The sequence below is a fragment of the Delphinus delphis genome, chromosome 11 (assembly GCF_949987515.2).
Source record: "Delphinus delphis chromosome 11, mDelDel1.2, whole genome shotgun sequence".
Taxonomy (NCBI): domain Eukaryota; kingdom Metazoa; phylum Chordata; class Mammalia; order Artiodactyla; family Delphinidae; genus Delphinus; species Delphinus delphis.
Genome location: NC_082693.1, coordinates 74,891,709 through 74,909,799, shown reverse-complemented (window position 1 = coordinate 74,909,799; position 18,091 = coordinate 74,891,709). Strand labels below are relative to the sequence as shown.

Here is an 18,091-nt window from a genome sequence, read left to right as displayed (position 1 = left end):
ATTATATATCTTGAAGATAACAATGATGTATTTTGTTCAAAGGATAATTAGAATCGATTAGGAGATTTTTGAGCAGAGAATGATGGGATCTGACTAAAGGGACATAAAGGAGCAAGCAGGAAAGGCATTGAAAAACTATTGCAGTAGTCTAGAAAGTACAAGATGCTGGCATGAACTAAAGTGTTAGCAGTGGATGATTTGGGAATATCTTTTGTAAGCTGAGTCATCAGGACTTGCTGATAGGTTAGATGGTGAGAGATGATGGAAAGAGGAGTCTAGAATAATTCTAGGTTTGTGGCTTGTACAAGTGGATAGATGGCCATATTTACTGGGGGAAGTAGCATGTTTTTGAGGAGCAGGGTTGCTGTCAGGGATCAAGATTTCTACTTGAGATAGATATCTATCAATCACTCAAGTGAAGATGTCAGGGAAGTACTTGGATATAATGAGCCCAGAGTTCAGGCAGAGAGGTTGGAGCTAGAGACATAAATTCAGGAGTCAATTGTAAATAAACAATATTTTTTAAAATATTTAACTTAACAAGGATTTATTCACAGGAATACTTGTAAGTAGAGAAAAATAACAGAAAAGCTAAACAAATGAAATGAAGAGGATCCAAACCAACTTTCACTTTGTAGCTTTTTAATTGCACCCTGTGTGCATATATCTAGGGCACAGAGGGCCACCAACATACGCCAATACAGTGTAGGAACCCTGCGTTACGTCCATTAACTTAAACATATATTTAAGATCATGCTTTGAACAAAAAAAGAAAGCTTAGAAGGCAATATGTTGAGTGGGAATAAACATTGAAATATAGCAATCATGTCTTCAACTTCTACAATTATCTTTATGTGCCAACTAACACTTAGGCAGCCTCTTACAGATCTTTTACCATGTAATTTAAGTTTTAGAAGTTTTGATAAAATCACTAGTAATATATAACCATGCAGAAACCACATCACACTGACAGCACAGAGGCAAAGATTTTGCACAGATGTATCTGCTTTCCACATTGTGCAGTTTACACACAATACAATATCAGTCTTATTCCTAACAGATCCTAAAAAAGATATTTCAAGGCCTAGCTGTAAACTACAGTACTTTATATCTATATTCTTAATAAAAATGGGTCTAGTTGGGATCTTCTAAATAGAGACTGTATATAGAATAAAAGAGGGCTAGAGACTGAACCCTGGGGTCACACAGTATTGAGAGATCAAACAAGAGAGGAGCTAGTAAAAGATTTTAAGATGGAATGACCAGTGAGGTAGGAGGAGAACCTAAAACACAAGATGTCCTGGAAACCAGGTTGAAGAATGTTTCTAGGAGGGGGCATCATCAACTGTTTGAAGGACTGCTGGGATGTTCAATGAGATGTGGACAAGGACATGAATATTGGATTTTGGAACAAGGGGGTCGCTGATGACTTCAACAGCAGTTTCATTGAAGTGTATTTATTTTAAAAGCCAAGTGCTGCTTTTCATGCTATGCTTACATATATTTTATTTATGTCATAATTTATGCATATCTCCTGAACCTTCTTAAAGACTGAAGGTTTAGAGTTTAGAGGAGTTGCACCTTTGCAACATTTTCTTCTCTTCTTCTGCCTTGATGTTAATAAAGATGACCTGTAGAAATTTCTTGTTATTCTTGAATTTCAAGGAGTAGAAACAGTATACTTCAACTTAGTAATGGCTTTTTAATTACTTCGTGTAGAAATTTCCCATAGTTCAACCTTAAATTATATCATTTTTTAAAGCATGCATCAGAATGTAGTTGTTACTTTCAGTCTCCTGAGACCTTGGTACTTGGGATTCTCAGTGAAATTCTTTTTTCTTTATTTAATTGCTGTTTCATTTTTTGTCTTTTAAATTAGGACTTGTTGAATTTTGTAATTCTTTAATTTTGTAACTATAAGGTAAGTTACACTTTATTAAAGTAGAATTTTAGGGCATAACTACAATTCAGTTTGTTCTTAGGAATCTTAGTTGTGTGGATTTCATTCTATATTTGTAACTGGTTTTTGGTATGCATACTGTTTTAAAAAACTATTGTATGTTTCAGACAGAACTTGAGAATAAACTACAGCAGCAGTCAACACAAGCAGCACAGGAACTTGCAGCAGAGAAACAGAAAATATCATTGTTACAAAATACCTATGAAAAAAGTCAGGAAAGTCTAAAACAGCTTCAGTCTGATTTCTATGGGAAGGAATCTGAACTTCTTGCCACAAGGCAAGATCTTAAGGTATAGTGAACTATATTATATGATAAAAACCAATAAGTTGTTTATAGACATTCATTAAATGATTGATTTGAACACAAATGGGCACAGGAATGTTAGTATTTGTGGAATATCATGCTTCTTTTCTGTTGAATTATTATATTTGGAGAAACATGCTTTTTAAATTGTTTTATATAACAAAATATATATGTAAATACAGGCATTTAAAAATAACATCTTTAATAGAAATAATTTGGAAATTGTTAATTGCTACATTGGCTTATCTAAGGACTTTGCTGCCTTTATGTAAAAAAAATAACTTTTAAAACGGACTGCTGTTAAAAAAATCTAAGGAGTTTTTTATTTTTTTGCGGTACGCGGGCCTCTCACTGTTGTGGCCTCTCCTGTTGCGGAGCACAGGCTCCGGACACGCAGGCTCAGCGGCCATGGCTCCCGGGCCCCGCCGCTCTGCGGCACATGGGATCTTCCCGGACCGGGGCACGAACCCGTGTCCCCTGCGTTGGCAGGCAGACTCTCAACCACTGTGCCACCAGGGAAGCCCCGGCCATTTCTCTTTTTTGTCATGGTGAAATAGTATGCTTTTTGATTCTTTCCTATGTTTGGATTTTTGTTTCTTAATTTAAAATGCCTTATTGAAAAGTTCTGTTGAAAATCACAGAATATTTTTATATATAATATACATAAATATGCTATGTCACTTTATTCATAGGCTGCTATAGGGAAGGCTTTATGAAGGAGGTAGGACTTGACCAGGTCCTGAAGGATATAAGAATTTGAATACACAGAGAGTCCTGAGAAAGATCAGTTCACTCAGGGGCACATTTGAGAAAAGGTGCAGCAGTGGGAACCAGCAAAGCCAGGAGGCAGTCACCATAATTGTCTTGCTAGAGTGCTGGTTTGTGTTTGGAAGTTAAAGTTAAAAAGGTTGGGGTCAAACTGTGAGGTATCTTAGATGCCTAGCAAGGACGACTGACTGGACTTTATATTGGGTTGCGGGGGGGATGAAGAGTCTAAGCAGAGGAATAAAATGAAGAAGGTATAATTTAGGCAACAACCTGGAACTGGTTTATAGATAGCAGCTTGGTTTGGATCTGGCGTAAACTATTGCTGGGGAGATTAGTTAAGAGGCTATCTCCCTTCCTTCCTCCATAAACTCCAGTAATCTAGCTGTGAGCTGATTAGAACTGGAGTTAAAGAGGATGGAACAGAAGAGATTAATGGGAGAGAGAATATGAAACAAAAGGGCGTTTCAAAACGTACAGGGTGCAAGGAAGTGAAGGAATCAGTGGTGACTAATGATCTGACAAAGAAACAGGAGACTGGGTAAAAGAATTTTCATAGGGCCAACAGTAGATATTATATATATATATATAGTTCACAATTAGCAAGAGTTCTTTAAAAAAAATACCACCTGACATTTAGAAATTGTCTTACTTCCTATATTCTCTAAGTAGCTTTAAATTATTATTAGCTTTCCTTTACAATACTGTTGCAAGTCAGGGAGGGTTTGTGGAAGAGTTTGGACTTTATCCTAAAGGCAGGAGGGAACCACTGAAAGGATGTGCTCGGATTTGTATTTTAGGCCAATAAGTGGCTGCAGGAGAAGGAATGGATTGTAGGGGAACGTGGCTGAACGTTGGGATGAGAGAGGAGACTTTGTGGTAGTCCAAGTGCGGATGGTGACAGCTCGGGCTGGTAGTAGTAAGGATGCCGAATGTGCATGAATTCCAAGGACACTGAGGTGATAGAGAAGATGAAGCCTAATGACTGAGTAGAAGTTCTGTAGAAATCATGTTTTTTCTTCATATGGATGTATTATTTACCCAAGAGCATAACACAGTAATAAGACTTAGATCTTTTAAATCAGTATTTTTTTCATTAAGCCAACAATTATTTTTATTATGCCCGAAAGCTACATCATGTTCTAATTTTATACACAAAAGAAAAATTCAAATGTAAACATGGGCAAGAAGAGAAAGACAGAGGGATAAGGCTGTTGTGGAGTTTAACAACTGTTGAGAGGCCATGGATAGACTCTCTCTTCAAAGCTTCCTTTTGCGGATGAAACTGAGGCCCTGCTTGATTAGTGACAGGCCTAGTGTTTGCACAATAACAGAACGATGATTGGATCTCAGCTCTTCTGATTCATAACCCTTTTTTAAAAAAATTAATTAATTAATTTGGCTGTGTTGGGTCATCGTTGCTGTGCGTGGGCTTTTCTCTAGTTGTGGTGAGCGGGGGTACTCTTCCTTGCGATGCGCGGGCTTCTCATTGCGGCAGCTTCTCTTGTTGCGGAGCGTGGGCTCTAGGCGCTTGGGCTTCAGTAGTTGGCACACAGGCTCAGCAGTTGTGGCTCTAAGTCTCTAGAGTGCAGGCTCAGTAGTTGTGGTGCACGGGCTTAGTTGCTCTGCAGCATGTGGGATCTTCCCGGACCAGGGCTCGAACCCATGTCCTCTGCATTGGCAGGCAGATTCTTAACCACTATGCCACTGGGGAAGACCAGTAGCCCTTTATTGTTTTACCATCATTTCACTAGAATTTTTTTTATAAAATAGGATATTGACAAATATAAAATAGGATATTGAAATTTTTTAATAAAATAGGATATTGACAAATTTTTATAAAATAGGATATTGACAAAATATCCTGTTTTATTTTTTTATGAAATAGGATATTTGGACGTTAATCCTTCCAAAATGACAGGTATCTGAACTACTTAATTTTTTAAAAAAGAAATTCCTAGGAAAGTTCAAATAATATTTATAATAGGCCAGAATAATGGATCAGCCATTCTTTTGCTTCAGTGACTATTATATGACCTTATGTATAAGAGAGAAAAGGAGACGTTCAGAACCTTGTAACATGACACGTAAGTCAAGGCTGCCATCTGTGGGCTGATAGTGTATACCAAGACACCAGTAGAATGCAAGACCGGCTGGCTTGATCTATGCCTTTAGCCCCATCTGCTGGATTATTTATGAAATACTAAAATTTGTTGACTGTATATTTCAAACTGGCTATGCTGTGTGCTATTCTTTGTTTTCCAGGAAAGGTAGAAGTGGCGTTTAACTGTAAATTTTGCACCCTCAGTGAAGTGAAAATTCTAGGATAAAAAGTTTAGAATTAAATGTAAATCTTCTTAGCCTAGTACTGTTCTTTATGTCATTTCATCAAACATCAAGGAAAAATAATAACTAAAAATTTTAAAGTTTTATTTTGAAAGAGAAAAGAGAAAAATTGTTGAACAGACCCCCCCCCCAAAAAAAAACCCACCAATAGCTACCACAGAACAGTGTAGAAAATCTTTTTCTTTGCTACATTACTATAATGTGATTGGGGTATTCAGGATCAGGGTTGGTACTTGATATACTCAGAGATTTGCTTATTCCAGTAGCAGTGGGTGGGTTAAAGATAGCCCCAGTAAACCATCTAATGGAAGAGTTCTCCAAGGGAAAAGATGCTGAGCAGATGAAAATAATATAGTCTGAAGCAAGAAAGATAAAAGGAAAATTTGAAACGGCAGTATACTGCTGAATGACATAGATGAATATTCAGAGGCAAGGTAGAACAACATGTCTTGGCTCAGAAAATAGTGCAGATTTTGAACTTGACTTTAAAGATTTAGTCACTAGGATTTTGTGAGTTCAGAATTTTATAGGCTGTTATTTAAACCATGGGCATTTTGGAATTCTGTGGTCAGAGATTGGGGGTGTTCTTGCTTTTAGGCTCTAGCAAGTGTTGGTATTCTTTAGCATTAGATCAGGACCTCTGTTACCGAATTACAATTGCTATAGACAGCATGGGCTAGGCTTTGTCAAATTTTATTCTTTTTCTATGAAATCACTCTCACCTTTTGTGATACTTAGGTCAGTTCCAACATGCCCACAAAGCCTTCTTTAAACATTCCACAGAGAATACACTCACACTCGTTTTTCTGTGCATTTGGCACATAGCAAATGCTCTAATACCCTGTACAACTTCCATTTTATACCCTGGTTCTGGTTTCCAGGCTATATGGTCAGCTTCTTTAAGTCCAGGACCATCTTTTACCCTCCTGTCTACCTTAGTAGTATACTCAATTAAAACTTAGCTGCTTGATTAGTAAAGGACTAGATGACTTTAAGTCTTTTCCAAAAAGGAAGTCTTACAGTTTTTAGTGTTCTACTGGAAACTATTGAAAATGGAAATTTGATTTATATCAGAAAAGACTTCTGAACCGGGTTATTTGTAAGGAATAATCTCTTTCAGGAAGCTTAAGTAAAGCCCTTTAAATAAGGTTTTCATTTATTCATTTATTTTTCATCGATTCTTTATCAAATGCTTACTGTAGCCAAGCCTAGATAGCAGTGATTCCTCCTGAATTGTATCTTCTGCCTTTTTTTCCAAAGAAACTGTATATCCAGAATAAGAAAGATAAACAACTTCTAGATGGTGGAAGAGCATCTTAGAGTTATTTCCCTTAGCAGCTGAGAGTGGCAAGGTTCCTGCCATTTTCCATTCCCCACCTGTTACCATATCCACCTCCAAATCAAAACCTAATGAGTCAAAAAGTTGCTGTTTCCCCCAGCTTCAGCTTCTTGAAATATTTGGGCCTTCGAACAGTTTGTAACTATGGACTGTGTTAACTGACAGAGCTACTTCTACCACACAGATGAGAAGTTAAGAGGATGGGGGTGATGGCCTTGTTAGAAGTAGAGCCTCAGATGTCTGGTTGACTTTACTCTTTTAGTTCACTTAATCAGGTTGGCAGATTAGAAATACATTTTTTCCCCCAAGACAAAAATCCCTTTCTATTTATTAAATAAACCTTTTAGCGTGTCAAGGGCCATCATAGATCCTACAAAACATGTATGCATATAATATGTCACGTTTAACTATCTTTTTAAATTGCTTTCTTCCCATGTCTCCCCATATCTTCTCATTATGTATATGTTCTCTGAGTGTGTTTGATATGGTTCCTACTTATTTGATATTCTTCGTATCACTTAGCTAGTAAATACAGATTATTTCTAAAGCTTTGGAATTGCTTCCGTTTTATTATTTTATACTTGCCTATGGAAAATACTACAAGTATTTTGCATAGGCAAGAGAGTTATCTAGCATTCTTTCTCTTTTACATCATCTTACTGAAGGGCATAACATACTATCTTTTTTAATTTAACTTTTTTAACATCTTTATTGGAGTTATAATTGCTTTACAATGTTGTGTTAGTTTCTGCTGTATAACAGAGTGAATCAGCTATACATATATCCCCATATCTCCTCCCTCTTGCGTCTCCCTCCCACCCTCCCTATCCCCCCCACTAGGTGGTCACAAAGCACCGACCTGATCTCCCTGTGCTATGTGGCTGCTTCCCACTAACTATCAATTTTACATTTGGTAGTGTATATATGTCCATGCCACTCTCTCACTTTGTCCCAGCTTACCCTTCCCCCTCCCCATATCCTCAAGTCCATTCTCTATGTCTGCGTCTTTATTCCTGTCCTGCCCCTAGGTTCATCAGAACTATTTTTTTTAGATGCCATATATATGTGTTAGCATACGGTATTTGTTTTTCTGACTTCACTTTGTATGACAGACTCTAGGTCCATCCACCTCACTAATAACTCAATTTTGTTTCTTTTTATGGCTGAGTAATACTCCATTGTATATATGTGCCACATCTTCTTTATCCATTCATCTGTCGATGGACACTTAGGTTGCTTCCATGTCCTGGCTATTCTAAACAGTCTTGCAATGAACATTGTGGTACATGTCTCTTTTTGAATTATGGTTTTCTCAGGGTATATGCCCAGTAGTGGGATTGCTGGGTCATATGGTAGTTCTGTTTTTTTAAGGACCTCCATACTGTTCTCCATAGTGGCTGTATCAATTTACATTCCCACCAACAGTGCAAGGGGGTTCCCTTTTCTCCACACCCTCTCCAGCATTTATTGTTTGTAGATTTTATGATGATGGCCATTCTGACTGGTGTGAGGTGATACCTCATTGTAGTTCTGATTTGCATTTCTCTAATGATTAGTGGTGTTGAGCATCCTTTCATGTGTTTATTGGCAATCTGTATATCTTTGGAGAAATGTCTGTTTAGGTCTTCTGCCCATTTACTATCTTTTTAAAGTATATTACTTTCCACTATGCTATGCATAACTTATGTATAACTGTTAACTATTATGTTTCTGTTGAAATTTGCCAAAAAATGACATAATAATTTGGGGAAATTGTTTTTATAAGTCTGTAGAAGAGAAGCTTTCTCTAGCACAGGAGGACTTGATTTCAAATAGAAATCAAATTGGAAACCAAAATAAATTGATTCAAGAACTGAAGACCACCAAGGCTACTTTGGAGCAAGATTTAGCAAAGAAAGAACAGCAATTGAAGGAACAGAGTAAAGCACTACAGGATATACAGAAAGAAAAGGTATTTTATTTTCTGACTAAATCTAGAATCTTAGTATTTAAAATTAAGAACCAGCTTTTTCTAAAGGTAAGTAGGGGTGTATTTTATATAAATGATGCTAAGTTATAAAGTTGAAAGCATTGTATTATGACCAGTACGTTTAAAGATCAGTTAAAATTTTATATGAATGAGAAATTCAAATTCTAGGAAACAGTTTTTGGTTTCATAATTGAAATTTTATATTTCCATCAGCTGATATTATTCTGAAGTGTACAGTTCCTGAAGTTCTTGGTATATTTTATTTGTGCAGTTCCTGAATTATGTGTTTTTTTATTTTTTGCTGCACTGTGTGGCTTGTGGGATCTTAGTGCTCTGACCAAGGATCAAACCCAGGCCCTTGCCAGTGAGAGCACGGAGTTCTAACCACTGGACCGCCAGGGAATTACCTCTGAATTATTTTTAAAAATTGGTGGATGTTTTTGTAGTGATGGCGCTGGTGAGGCTGGCATGAAATTTATGATTTGTGCCTCAAGGTTAGAAAATTCTGACAGAACTATAGTTTAGAGGCCTTTAATTACAAGGGTTTTAGATCAGGCAGATCTTGTTTTAGTTTTATGGTTCTACTTTTAATAGCTTATTTAACTGCTCTAAGTCTTTGTTCCTTTACCTATAAAATGATTAAAAAGAGCTACCTGGCATAGAGATTAGATAATGTATACTCCTCCTCCCTAGGCGCCCTATATAAAGATAGTGATGATGATAATAAGCATGAGATGGTAGTTTTAGCTAAACTTTAGCCAGGCACTATTAATTTTAATAGTTACTGTAACTATTTAATCCTTATAATGATCTTTTTGTTCATATTGTATAAATAAGGACACAGAGGCAAGAGAAGGTAAATAATTTGCTCAAGTTAACTAAGGTGGAAGGGGCAGAGACAGTCATAAATAGTAGCAGTCATTTTTGTTATATTACTTTTAAGTATTTACTTTAAAACTTTTTTAATAAATCATTTTTTCAATAGTCACTGAAAGAAAAAGAACTAGTAAATGAAAAATGTAAATTGGCAGAGATAGAGGAAATTAAGTGTAGACAAGAAAAAGAAATTGCTAAATTGAGTGAAGAACTCAAGTCTCACAAGCAAGAAAGCATAAAGGTATGTGAAGATAATCATTGTTTTTCCTTTTGTATTGTATTAGTGTTGATAAAAAGATTTGTGTATATATATTTATTTTATTTATTTATTTTAGGACATACTATGTGCCAGGCACATTGTTTTGCTGTTTTTTGACAAATACTCTCGCTCTCACAGTGCTCGTGTTGCATAATATCTATACACATATTGAAATTATGTTACCTTTGTTTTCAAATTACTGAATAAAGCAAAGTAACCCTAAAAGTTTAGATTTTATTGAGGTGATAATCGACAGAGCTATCCGTTATGCTTACAGATAGTAAACTTCAAAATATGTAAGAGTTTAGAATTAAGATTTTAAGGGATTGTTTTTTAATCGTTTTTCTTCCTAAAATCCTTTAATAATCTGTTGTTTAGAACATTTTTCCTATCATTAGCATGACTGGCATGCCACCTGAAAAAATTAACTGCTTATAATTTGCTTTGTAAAGTGTTTGTAAAATGTCATTTTCTTAGAGAAAGCTTGGATTTTCCCTTGAGTGCTCTCATAATACCTCTTATGTCTATCAGTATACTTGCCATTTTGCTTTATAATTACTTACCTCTTTATGTCATTATGTTCTTCCAGACTGTGACTTCCTTAAAGCAGGGAATGTATATAATTCATCTTTATATATATATCCCTAGAACGTGACACAGTGTGTGATGCCTAAATGTTGAACCAATAAATGCTTCCTAAATGAAGAAAGGGAAAATAAGGTGTAGAAAATTTTCACATAATTTAATCAAAACATATGCATGCAAAGCATCACTTGAATTTAAATGATTGTTGAGGAGGAAGTACATAATATTTCACCTTTTTAATCAACTGTTTGAAATACTGAACTTTAAGACTCTTGTAAGAGGCTAAAACTCTTTGTTTATATTGTAATAAGTTGCATAAATTTCAGCTACATTTTTTTTTTTACTATAAAGGATGGTTTATTTTGGCCTCACTTTCTCATAGGAGGTAACAAATCTCAAGGATGCCAAACAGCTTTTGATTCAGCAGAAATTAGAGCTTCAAGGGAAAGTAGATTCCCTAAAGGCAACCCTTGAACAGGAGAAGAAAGCCCAGCAAATGCTAAAAGAGCAGATGAAAAAGGAAGAAGATGAGCTGAAGAAAGAATTTATGGAGAAGGAAGCTAAACTGGTAAGTTAGTGGTGGGAGGTGTGTTTTTTAATTGATTTTGTAAATTAATCCAGTAAGAGAGGGTTTTTCTACTTAAAAATTATGATTCAAATGCTCACCTAACATTTAATTTTTGATTTAAGACAAGAGATCTGATTTGTCTAAATAGCTGACATGTGATTGGAAATATTTTATTCTGTGATTATATTTTGGTTTATATAAGTGAAAATTCAATAAAACATGATGGGGGGGCACTTTTAGTGCCAGAAAAACAAACAAACCTATAACTATGTAGATTGAGGTAAATGGCATGAATGCTAATCATGTTAAACTCATTTGTTTGGTCAAACTGAATGTTGATAAGGGGGAACGGAAACTTCAGTTTGGAATTACAATGACCAAAGTCTACTTTTCCTTCCCTAACTTGTGCATGCCAAATGGGAAGCATCTGGCTTTCCTCTGTTGAATTAAGTCCAGATATCCCCAGATAAATTGACTGCTGAATGTTTTCATTGAAGAACTGCAATTTCAAGTTCACACAGTGATTTGAAGTTCTGTTTTTTTGGCAGGTTGATAGAGACAAAAGGATGCATTTGGAATTTGAGACATAAGAAAATGCCAGCTCTATCTCCAGGGCACCTTGCTATCCCTAACTATGTGTTCTTCCCCTGTTCTAGTGGAAAAAAGGAAAATCTCAAATTGCTTTACTTTAGTTTGATCTTATAAGAGGCTTGCTGACCACCATTTCAATGTTATGACCATTGTCAGTTCAAACTACACAGATGTTTGTGGAATCAGTTTTATCAGTGCCTTCTTCCCTGAAGAAGTTATTATTTATGTTGCCAATATTTAAAGTTCAGCAACTAACTTAAATTTTGCACTACTTTTGTAATAGGTTTTTTACCCACTGTTTTTCCTTTTCTCAGCTTTCCGAAATAAAAGAAAAAGAAGTAGGAATGAAGCAGCATGAAGAAAATGAGACTAAACTTACCATGCAGATTACAGCATTAAATGAAAACTTGGGCACCATAAAGAAGGAGTGGCAGTCCAGTCAACGGAGAGTCAGTGAGCTTGAGAAACAGACGGACGACTTACGGGGTGAAATTGCAGTATTGGAAGCAACGGTTCAAAATAATCAAGATGAAAGGAGGGCACTACTAGAAAGGTGGTTGATGTCTATTAAAATTAGTTTATTTCCATGCTAAGTGATAAAAAGGTTGTTGTACTCCACATTTAAAAAAATAGAAGTCTTGAGAAAAGTGCTCCTGCAGGTATTTAAGTAGCCATTTAAAAATTAACTCTTACAACAGAGTTGAAATTAATGTATTATGTTTAAAGTTACTAAAGTAGTTCATTATCTGTGTTCAGAGAGGGTCTTTAATGATTTTTTAAAAATGAATTGTTTTTGCAATCTATTTCAGGTGTCTTAAAGGAGAAGGTGAAATAGAAAAGCTTCAAACCAAAGTACTAGAATTGCAAAGAAAGCTGGATAACACAACTGCAGCAGTGCAGGAACTGGGCAGAGAGAATCAGTCCCTTCAAGTGAGTCACCTGGTGTATGAGGCAGTTTTTTAGTCTAGAATTTACCTCTTAGTGAAAAGCATATTTTCAGCATTTAAAAAAAATCTCATATTTAATAATACTTTTGAATGGCTACTGCCTGTGTAGCAGTATTGCAGGTGTTACAGGTAATTAAATATAAGATTTAAAGAACTTATCTGAGACCCCAATGGTTAGAGAGCCACATCATTCATGAATTGTCATTATCGGGAAGAGCACAAAGGAATGAATGAGTTGCTATGTGATAAAGAAGTGATCTGATTATGTGCTCAGAGTTCCAAGGAAGGATTGATCCTTAGGGTTAGAATGAATGGGAAATCACCAAAGGTTAGAAATTACCAATGCCTTTGAGGTATAAAACTTGCTTTGCTTTATTTATTTATTGTCATTCAGACTTAATTATGTAACAACTTTTGATAATGGAAGTTGACCAAAGTATTTCTGATTTTTAAAATTTTATCCATTTTAAAACTTGGCCACCAACTTAGAAATTATCATTCTTTACAGCACTGAACATTATAATGTATTTTTTTTTGAATAGATCAAACATACACAAGCGTTGAATAGAAAGTGGGCTGAAGACAATGAAGTACAAAACTGTATGGCCTGTGGGAAAGGCTTTTCAGTAACCGTGAGACGGGTAAATGGTTTTGTTATATTCCTGTGGTTCTTGATTTTATTTCTCAGTGACAATGTTTTAACCATCGAAATTGTCCTGCATTTGACAGATTTTAAAAGTTTTGCCATTTATTAACTTTAATTTACAACTACATAGAATTAAGTTTCATGAAATCTTGTTTCTGGTTAGTGTGTTTCTATTTTAGTTTTAAATTCAGTTATTACCTTCCTACTGAGTTACTCTCTTGGATAATCATTTTCTGAACCAGTGCATCAGTATTAAACTCATGTTTTAGTCATCATAGGGTTCCCTTAAAGGAAAAAAAGCAGAGATAAAAAAATCATTTTAGGGCTTCCCTGGTGGCGCAGTGGTTGAGAGTCCGCCTGCCAATGCAGGGGACACGGGTTCGTGCCCTGGTCCGGGAAGATCCCACATACCGCGGAGTGGCTGGGCCCATGAGCCATGGCCACTGAGCCTAAGCGTCCGGAGCCTGTGCTCCGCAACGGGAGAGGCCACAACAGTGAGAGGCCCACGTACCGCAAAAAAAAAAAAAAAAAAAAAAATCATTTTAAATAATGCCATTATGTGATGTTTCAAGTTTATATTCCTATTGAAGAAATTATGCCTGAAACATTTTGTAAATAGGAATAATTTTCACCTGATAGAAGTGCTTTATTAAGCACTTTATTAAGGCATTAAAATGCCTCCTAAGGTTCTTCTGAGAATTCCAAGATAAATTCCATATTAAATGTTTAGTACAGTATCTGATTAAATAGGAAGCATTCAAATTAACTAAGGGATTAAATCGACATACTGAGATTTTATATTATTAAATGCTAATCACTTGAAAGTTAGTATACCTTCACAGTGAAGTTTGCTGTATTCTTGTAGTCTCATAATACTTTTGGTAGTTTTTATGCTTAAAAATGTTTAATTTTTGTCATTTACAGCATCACTGCAGACAATGTGGAAATATCTTCTGTGCTGAGTGTTCAGCCAAAAATGCCTTAACTCCTTCTTCCAAGAAGCCTGTTCGTGTCTGTGATGCATGTTTCAATGACTTGCAAGGATAATGGGTTATCACAACTTCAGAGTAATATTACACTAACATTAGATTTTTAATAATACACTTAATAGATATCTTGGACTACTACTATTCGGTTTGGACAGTGGTTGCAATACTAAACCAAATTAGAATTCATATATTTTGGAATGTTATCAAGTAAAACTCTTCTATTTTTGTGAGACTCAAGCCCATCTTTCATTACTTTTTTCCATTTACCCTGGAATAGCTTTCATGCCAAGTTTAGAAGTAGCCAATGAAATGTAAATAAATTTTGGATGGAAATGAATTTTGGACGGAAAATAGCAATGTATTTTTTTAAATATAATTTCATTGTTCAGAAATGACATGAATGCACTTCCATAGCTTACTTCTTTCTCCCACATTTAGTATCAAGAAATGTACATGGGTGATGTTACCATATCAGCTATGTTGCACAATAACACATTATATTAAATATTCTCATTGTGAAATGCATAGAACTATAAAGCTTTTTTTCCCTTATACACAGGTCCATAGCTCAGTTGCATTGTTATGTTACAAATTTACTACTCAAGTGTTCCAAATACAGATTATATTTAAATATTAACTATGAATTCAAACATGGTTTTTATTTTAACAATACTGATTAAATTCTCTTGGGTGGATTTTATGAAAACCTCTGGAAAATTATTTTATGGTTATCCTCGGGTTGTATTTTAAAGATTAGGGTTAATTTTTCTTTTTGTCTTTTTCTATCTCATTTTTAAACTCCCACGTAGTCTTAAGAATCCTACAAAACTTCCCACCCTCATCCCCAGTTGGAAGGTGAATAATAGAAGTTGTATAATGCTTGTATTCTCTGTTTAAGTGGGAAGTCTTCTGAGATTAGCCTTCATTTTATATCCTCATTTTGTCTCTCCAGCATCTTCAAGAATCTGAATTTGCTTTTTTAATGGATCTGCTTTTTTTCAAGGTAATTTGGTTTAACCTTCTCAAGCATAGCTCAGCTTCACTGTAATTGTTTTATAGATTTTGCATCTTTTTTTTTTGTTTGTTTTATAGATTTTGCATCTTAAAGCTAGTAACTGATACTGCTATAGTCTTATCTGTGAAAACAAATACAAAATGGTAAGGAGACATTAAATATTCTGCTTTATATTTTCTGCTTTATATTCTCTTCTTACCTAATAGGGAAGAAATTTTTTAAGTTTTAAATTTGACTTAAATTTTAAAAGGTTCTGAATTTGGGGTTCCATATCAACTTGTATCTGTTTACTCTGCAAAAATAATGCTATGAAATTACCTTGAAATAACAGTTGGATAATAGAGTATCGCCAAAAACAGATGTATTTAGGAATCCCCAAATTATAACTAGAACTGAAACAGACTGGCAAATTGAGGGTAATTAAAAATTAGCTTATTTGGATGCTGAACAATGGAATTGAACTTTATCAGTCTTATTAATTTGGAAAATTGGAGAACATCTGAAGAGAGAACTCATTAATATTGGTTTATTACTCTGAAGAAAGTAAAGCTATATATTCATTCAGTGCAATCATTTGGTAATAGGGAAGGATGGGAGCTAATATTTCATTTATAATACATAGTTTATAATGTACACTTGCTTTCAAATATCATGCTGAAATTATGTTTATGCTCTTCCTATAATGTATACAAACAAAGAGATTGCCATATATTCATTTAATTATTTAAAAAACCCATTTAAGTAAACTCTGTTGTCAGTAGCTACTAAGGACCCTGATTGAGTCCCTGGACTCAAATAAACATATATCCTTGAGCGTATAGAATGAAGAAATACAGTGGATCTTTATTAAAAATAAGTTGGATAATAAAAATTGAGCTAAAATTATTTATGCATTTTCATATAAATTCTTTCAAATAGTCTTAATTCTGTACTTATAAGTAAATTAATAAGCATGTTGGAAAAACATTCACAGCACTATTGTTATTATTTTTTTATGATATGAAACTTCACGGGAATTCTTCTGGCTTAGAATATTTGTTCACTCATCTCCCAGTTGGGTGCACTGAAGGCCTATCCCTGTCTTGTCCCCCCACCCACATATTCATAAAAAATTGTGGGGACAACAAATATAACCATATGTATTTGAGTGATTTTCTACTCTTCATCTAGCTAATCTCACTTCCTAGGCCCCAAATAATTAGGCTATTATATTTAGAAATGAAACAATATTTTGCTATTAATCTCACCAATAAGGTGTTTTGGAAACAAAAATTAAAGGGTTTTCTGTTTCTTTTAATTAAAAAGTCATCTTCTGAGTGCTTACTGGTTCGACATTTTAGATGTCTGCTGGTACTATTTGTCAGTGATTTAGAGCTGGCACGTATGGAGTCCCAGCTCTCAGCTCTAATGCAAAGCCTATTGGCATCACCTGTTAGTAAATTCTAAACCCAAGCACAGAAATGTGAGTTAAAATCAAGTCTTGCTGGGTTAGTGTACAATAAACTACACCTACACCTACAGAATTTTTAGTAGAAAGAAGACAAAGCTGCTGGTATAGGATTTGTTTATTTTGAAGAAAAGAGGGAAATAAACACAACAACCTCAATGCAGTGTGTAATTTTGTTCAACTACCTCTTAATGTGGAATTAGCTAGTTTAATAGTTTCTTCATAGTAGTGTTACATAGTAACTGCCAAATTTGTTAGTTCCCCATCTCTCTTGAAGAGGCTTTATGATTATTTTATAGTTTTGGGAACTTAAAAGCCACTTTTTTTTAACCTTGCATTTGCATAAAGATGTTTAGCTTTTAAGTGGAAAGCAAATTATGATCATATATTTTGATATTCATGACCTATTTGACTACAGCAGTTTTTTTTAAATGCACTTTGGCTATGAAACCATGGATGATTTGATCCACAAAATTTAAACGTGCCATCAATTTAGTATTCCTAGACAAGAGCTTGATGAATGGTATTCTGTAATTATATAATGTACCACACATTATTGTCTTAATTGCCCTTTGCCTGAATTTTAATGATCAGTTATTGTTGCAAATGTGCATACTGTGCATAAACTTACTAAATTTATGTAAAATTGTATAAAGCAGAATTGGAAATAGCTAGGTCCTCTCCCTGTAGAAGTAGTGAATTTACTGTAACATGATGCAGTTATGTATATGACATTCTGTACTTCTTGAACTGGATCATATATTCATAACTTCTGTAGATACTTTTGCATGAATATTTTGTTTAGTTTTTGGATTCATTGTGTTGTTTACTACTTGTGATCATGTAGTTGTGCCTTATTTGTGAGAGAGTTTAGCTCAGTAAATACTGTGGTTTCTAAACTCAGTGAGTGGAAGGTTATTGATTATAAATGTAACTGATAAATTATATAACATTTGAATCTGTATAAAGAACAATGGAAGAATCCTTTATTGAATTGTTGCTTTTTTAAAAAATATGCTAAAGATATTAAAAAATAATTTCTAGTATATTCTGTGACTAAATTATTTTGTCTATTTAAAAAATTAGCCATTTTACATTAATTTATTTACAGATTTAGAACTTTGCACTTGGATATAGACAATGGGTGTGCTTTATTATTTTAAATTAATTTTTATTGGAGTATAGTTGCTTTACAATGTTGTTAGTTTCTAGTGTACAGCAAAGTGAATCAGCTATATGTATACATATATCCCTTTTTGGATTTTCTTCCCATTTAGGTCACCACAGAGCACTGAATAGAGTTCCCTGTGCTATACAGTAGGTTCTCAGTTATCTATTTTCTAGATAGTATTAATAGTGTATATATATATGTCAAGCCCAACCTCACAATGGGTGTGCTTTAATGTTCAACTAAGAATAGTAATTAAGTTCATATTTCAAGAGAAATTACTAATGCTATTTTGCTCGAGACAGCCCCTTTTCATT

At 34.6% G+C, this 18,091-nt stretch overlaps 1 protein-coding gene across 2 annotated transcripts in view; it reads left to right on the top strand.

Moving 5' to 3' along the window:
• The window catches only part of EEA1 (early endosome antigen 1), a 132,285-nt gene extending 114,633 nt beyond the window's left edge, over window positions 1-17,652 (top strand). For both annotated transcript variants that reach the window (XM_060025353.1, XM_060025354.1), the window contains 8 exons: window positions 2,068-2,250; window positions 8,480-8,665; window positions 9,669-9,800; window positions 10,786-10,971; window positions 11,877-12,115; window positions 12,372-12,492; window positions 13,052-13,150; window positions 14,080-17,652. In XM_060025353.1, the coding sequence (XP_059881336.1) occupies window positions 2,068-2,250; window positions 8,480-8,665; window positions 9,669-9,800; window positions 10,786-10,971; window positions 11,877-12,115; window positions 12,372-12,492; window positions 13,052-13,150; window positions 14,080-14,202 (1,269 nt within the window). In that variant the 3' untranslated portion in view covers window positions 14,203-17,652. The remainder of the gene's footprint in view (window positions 1-2,067; window positions 2,251-8,479; window positions 8,666-9,668; window positions 9,801-10,785; window positions 10,972-11,876; window positions 12,116-12,371; window positions 12,493-13,051; window positions 13,151-14,079) is intronic.
• The last annotated feature ends 439 nt before the right edge of the window (window positions 17,653-18,091 follow it).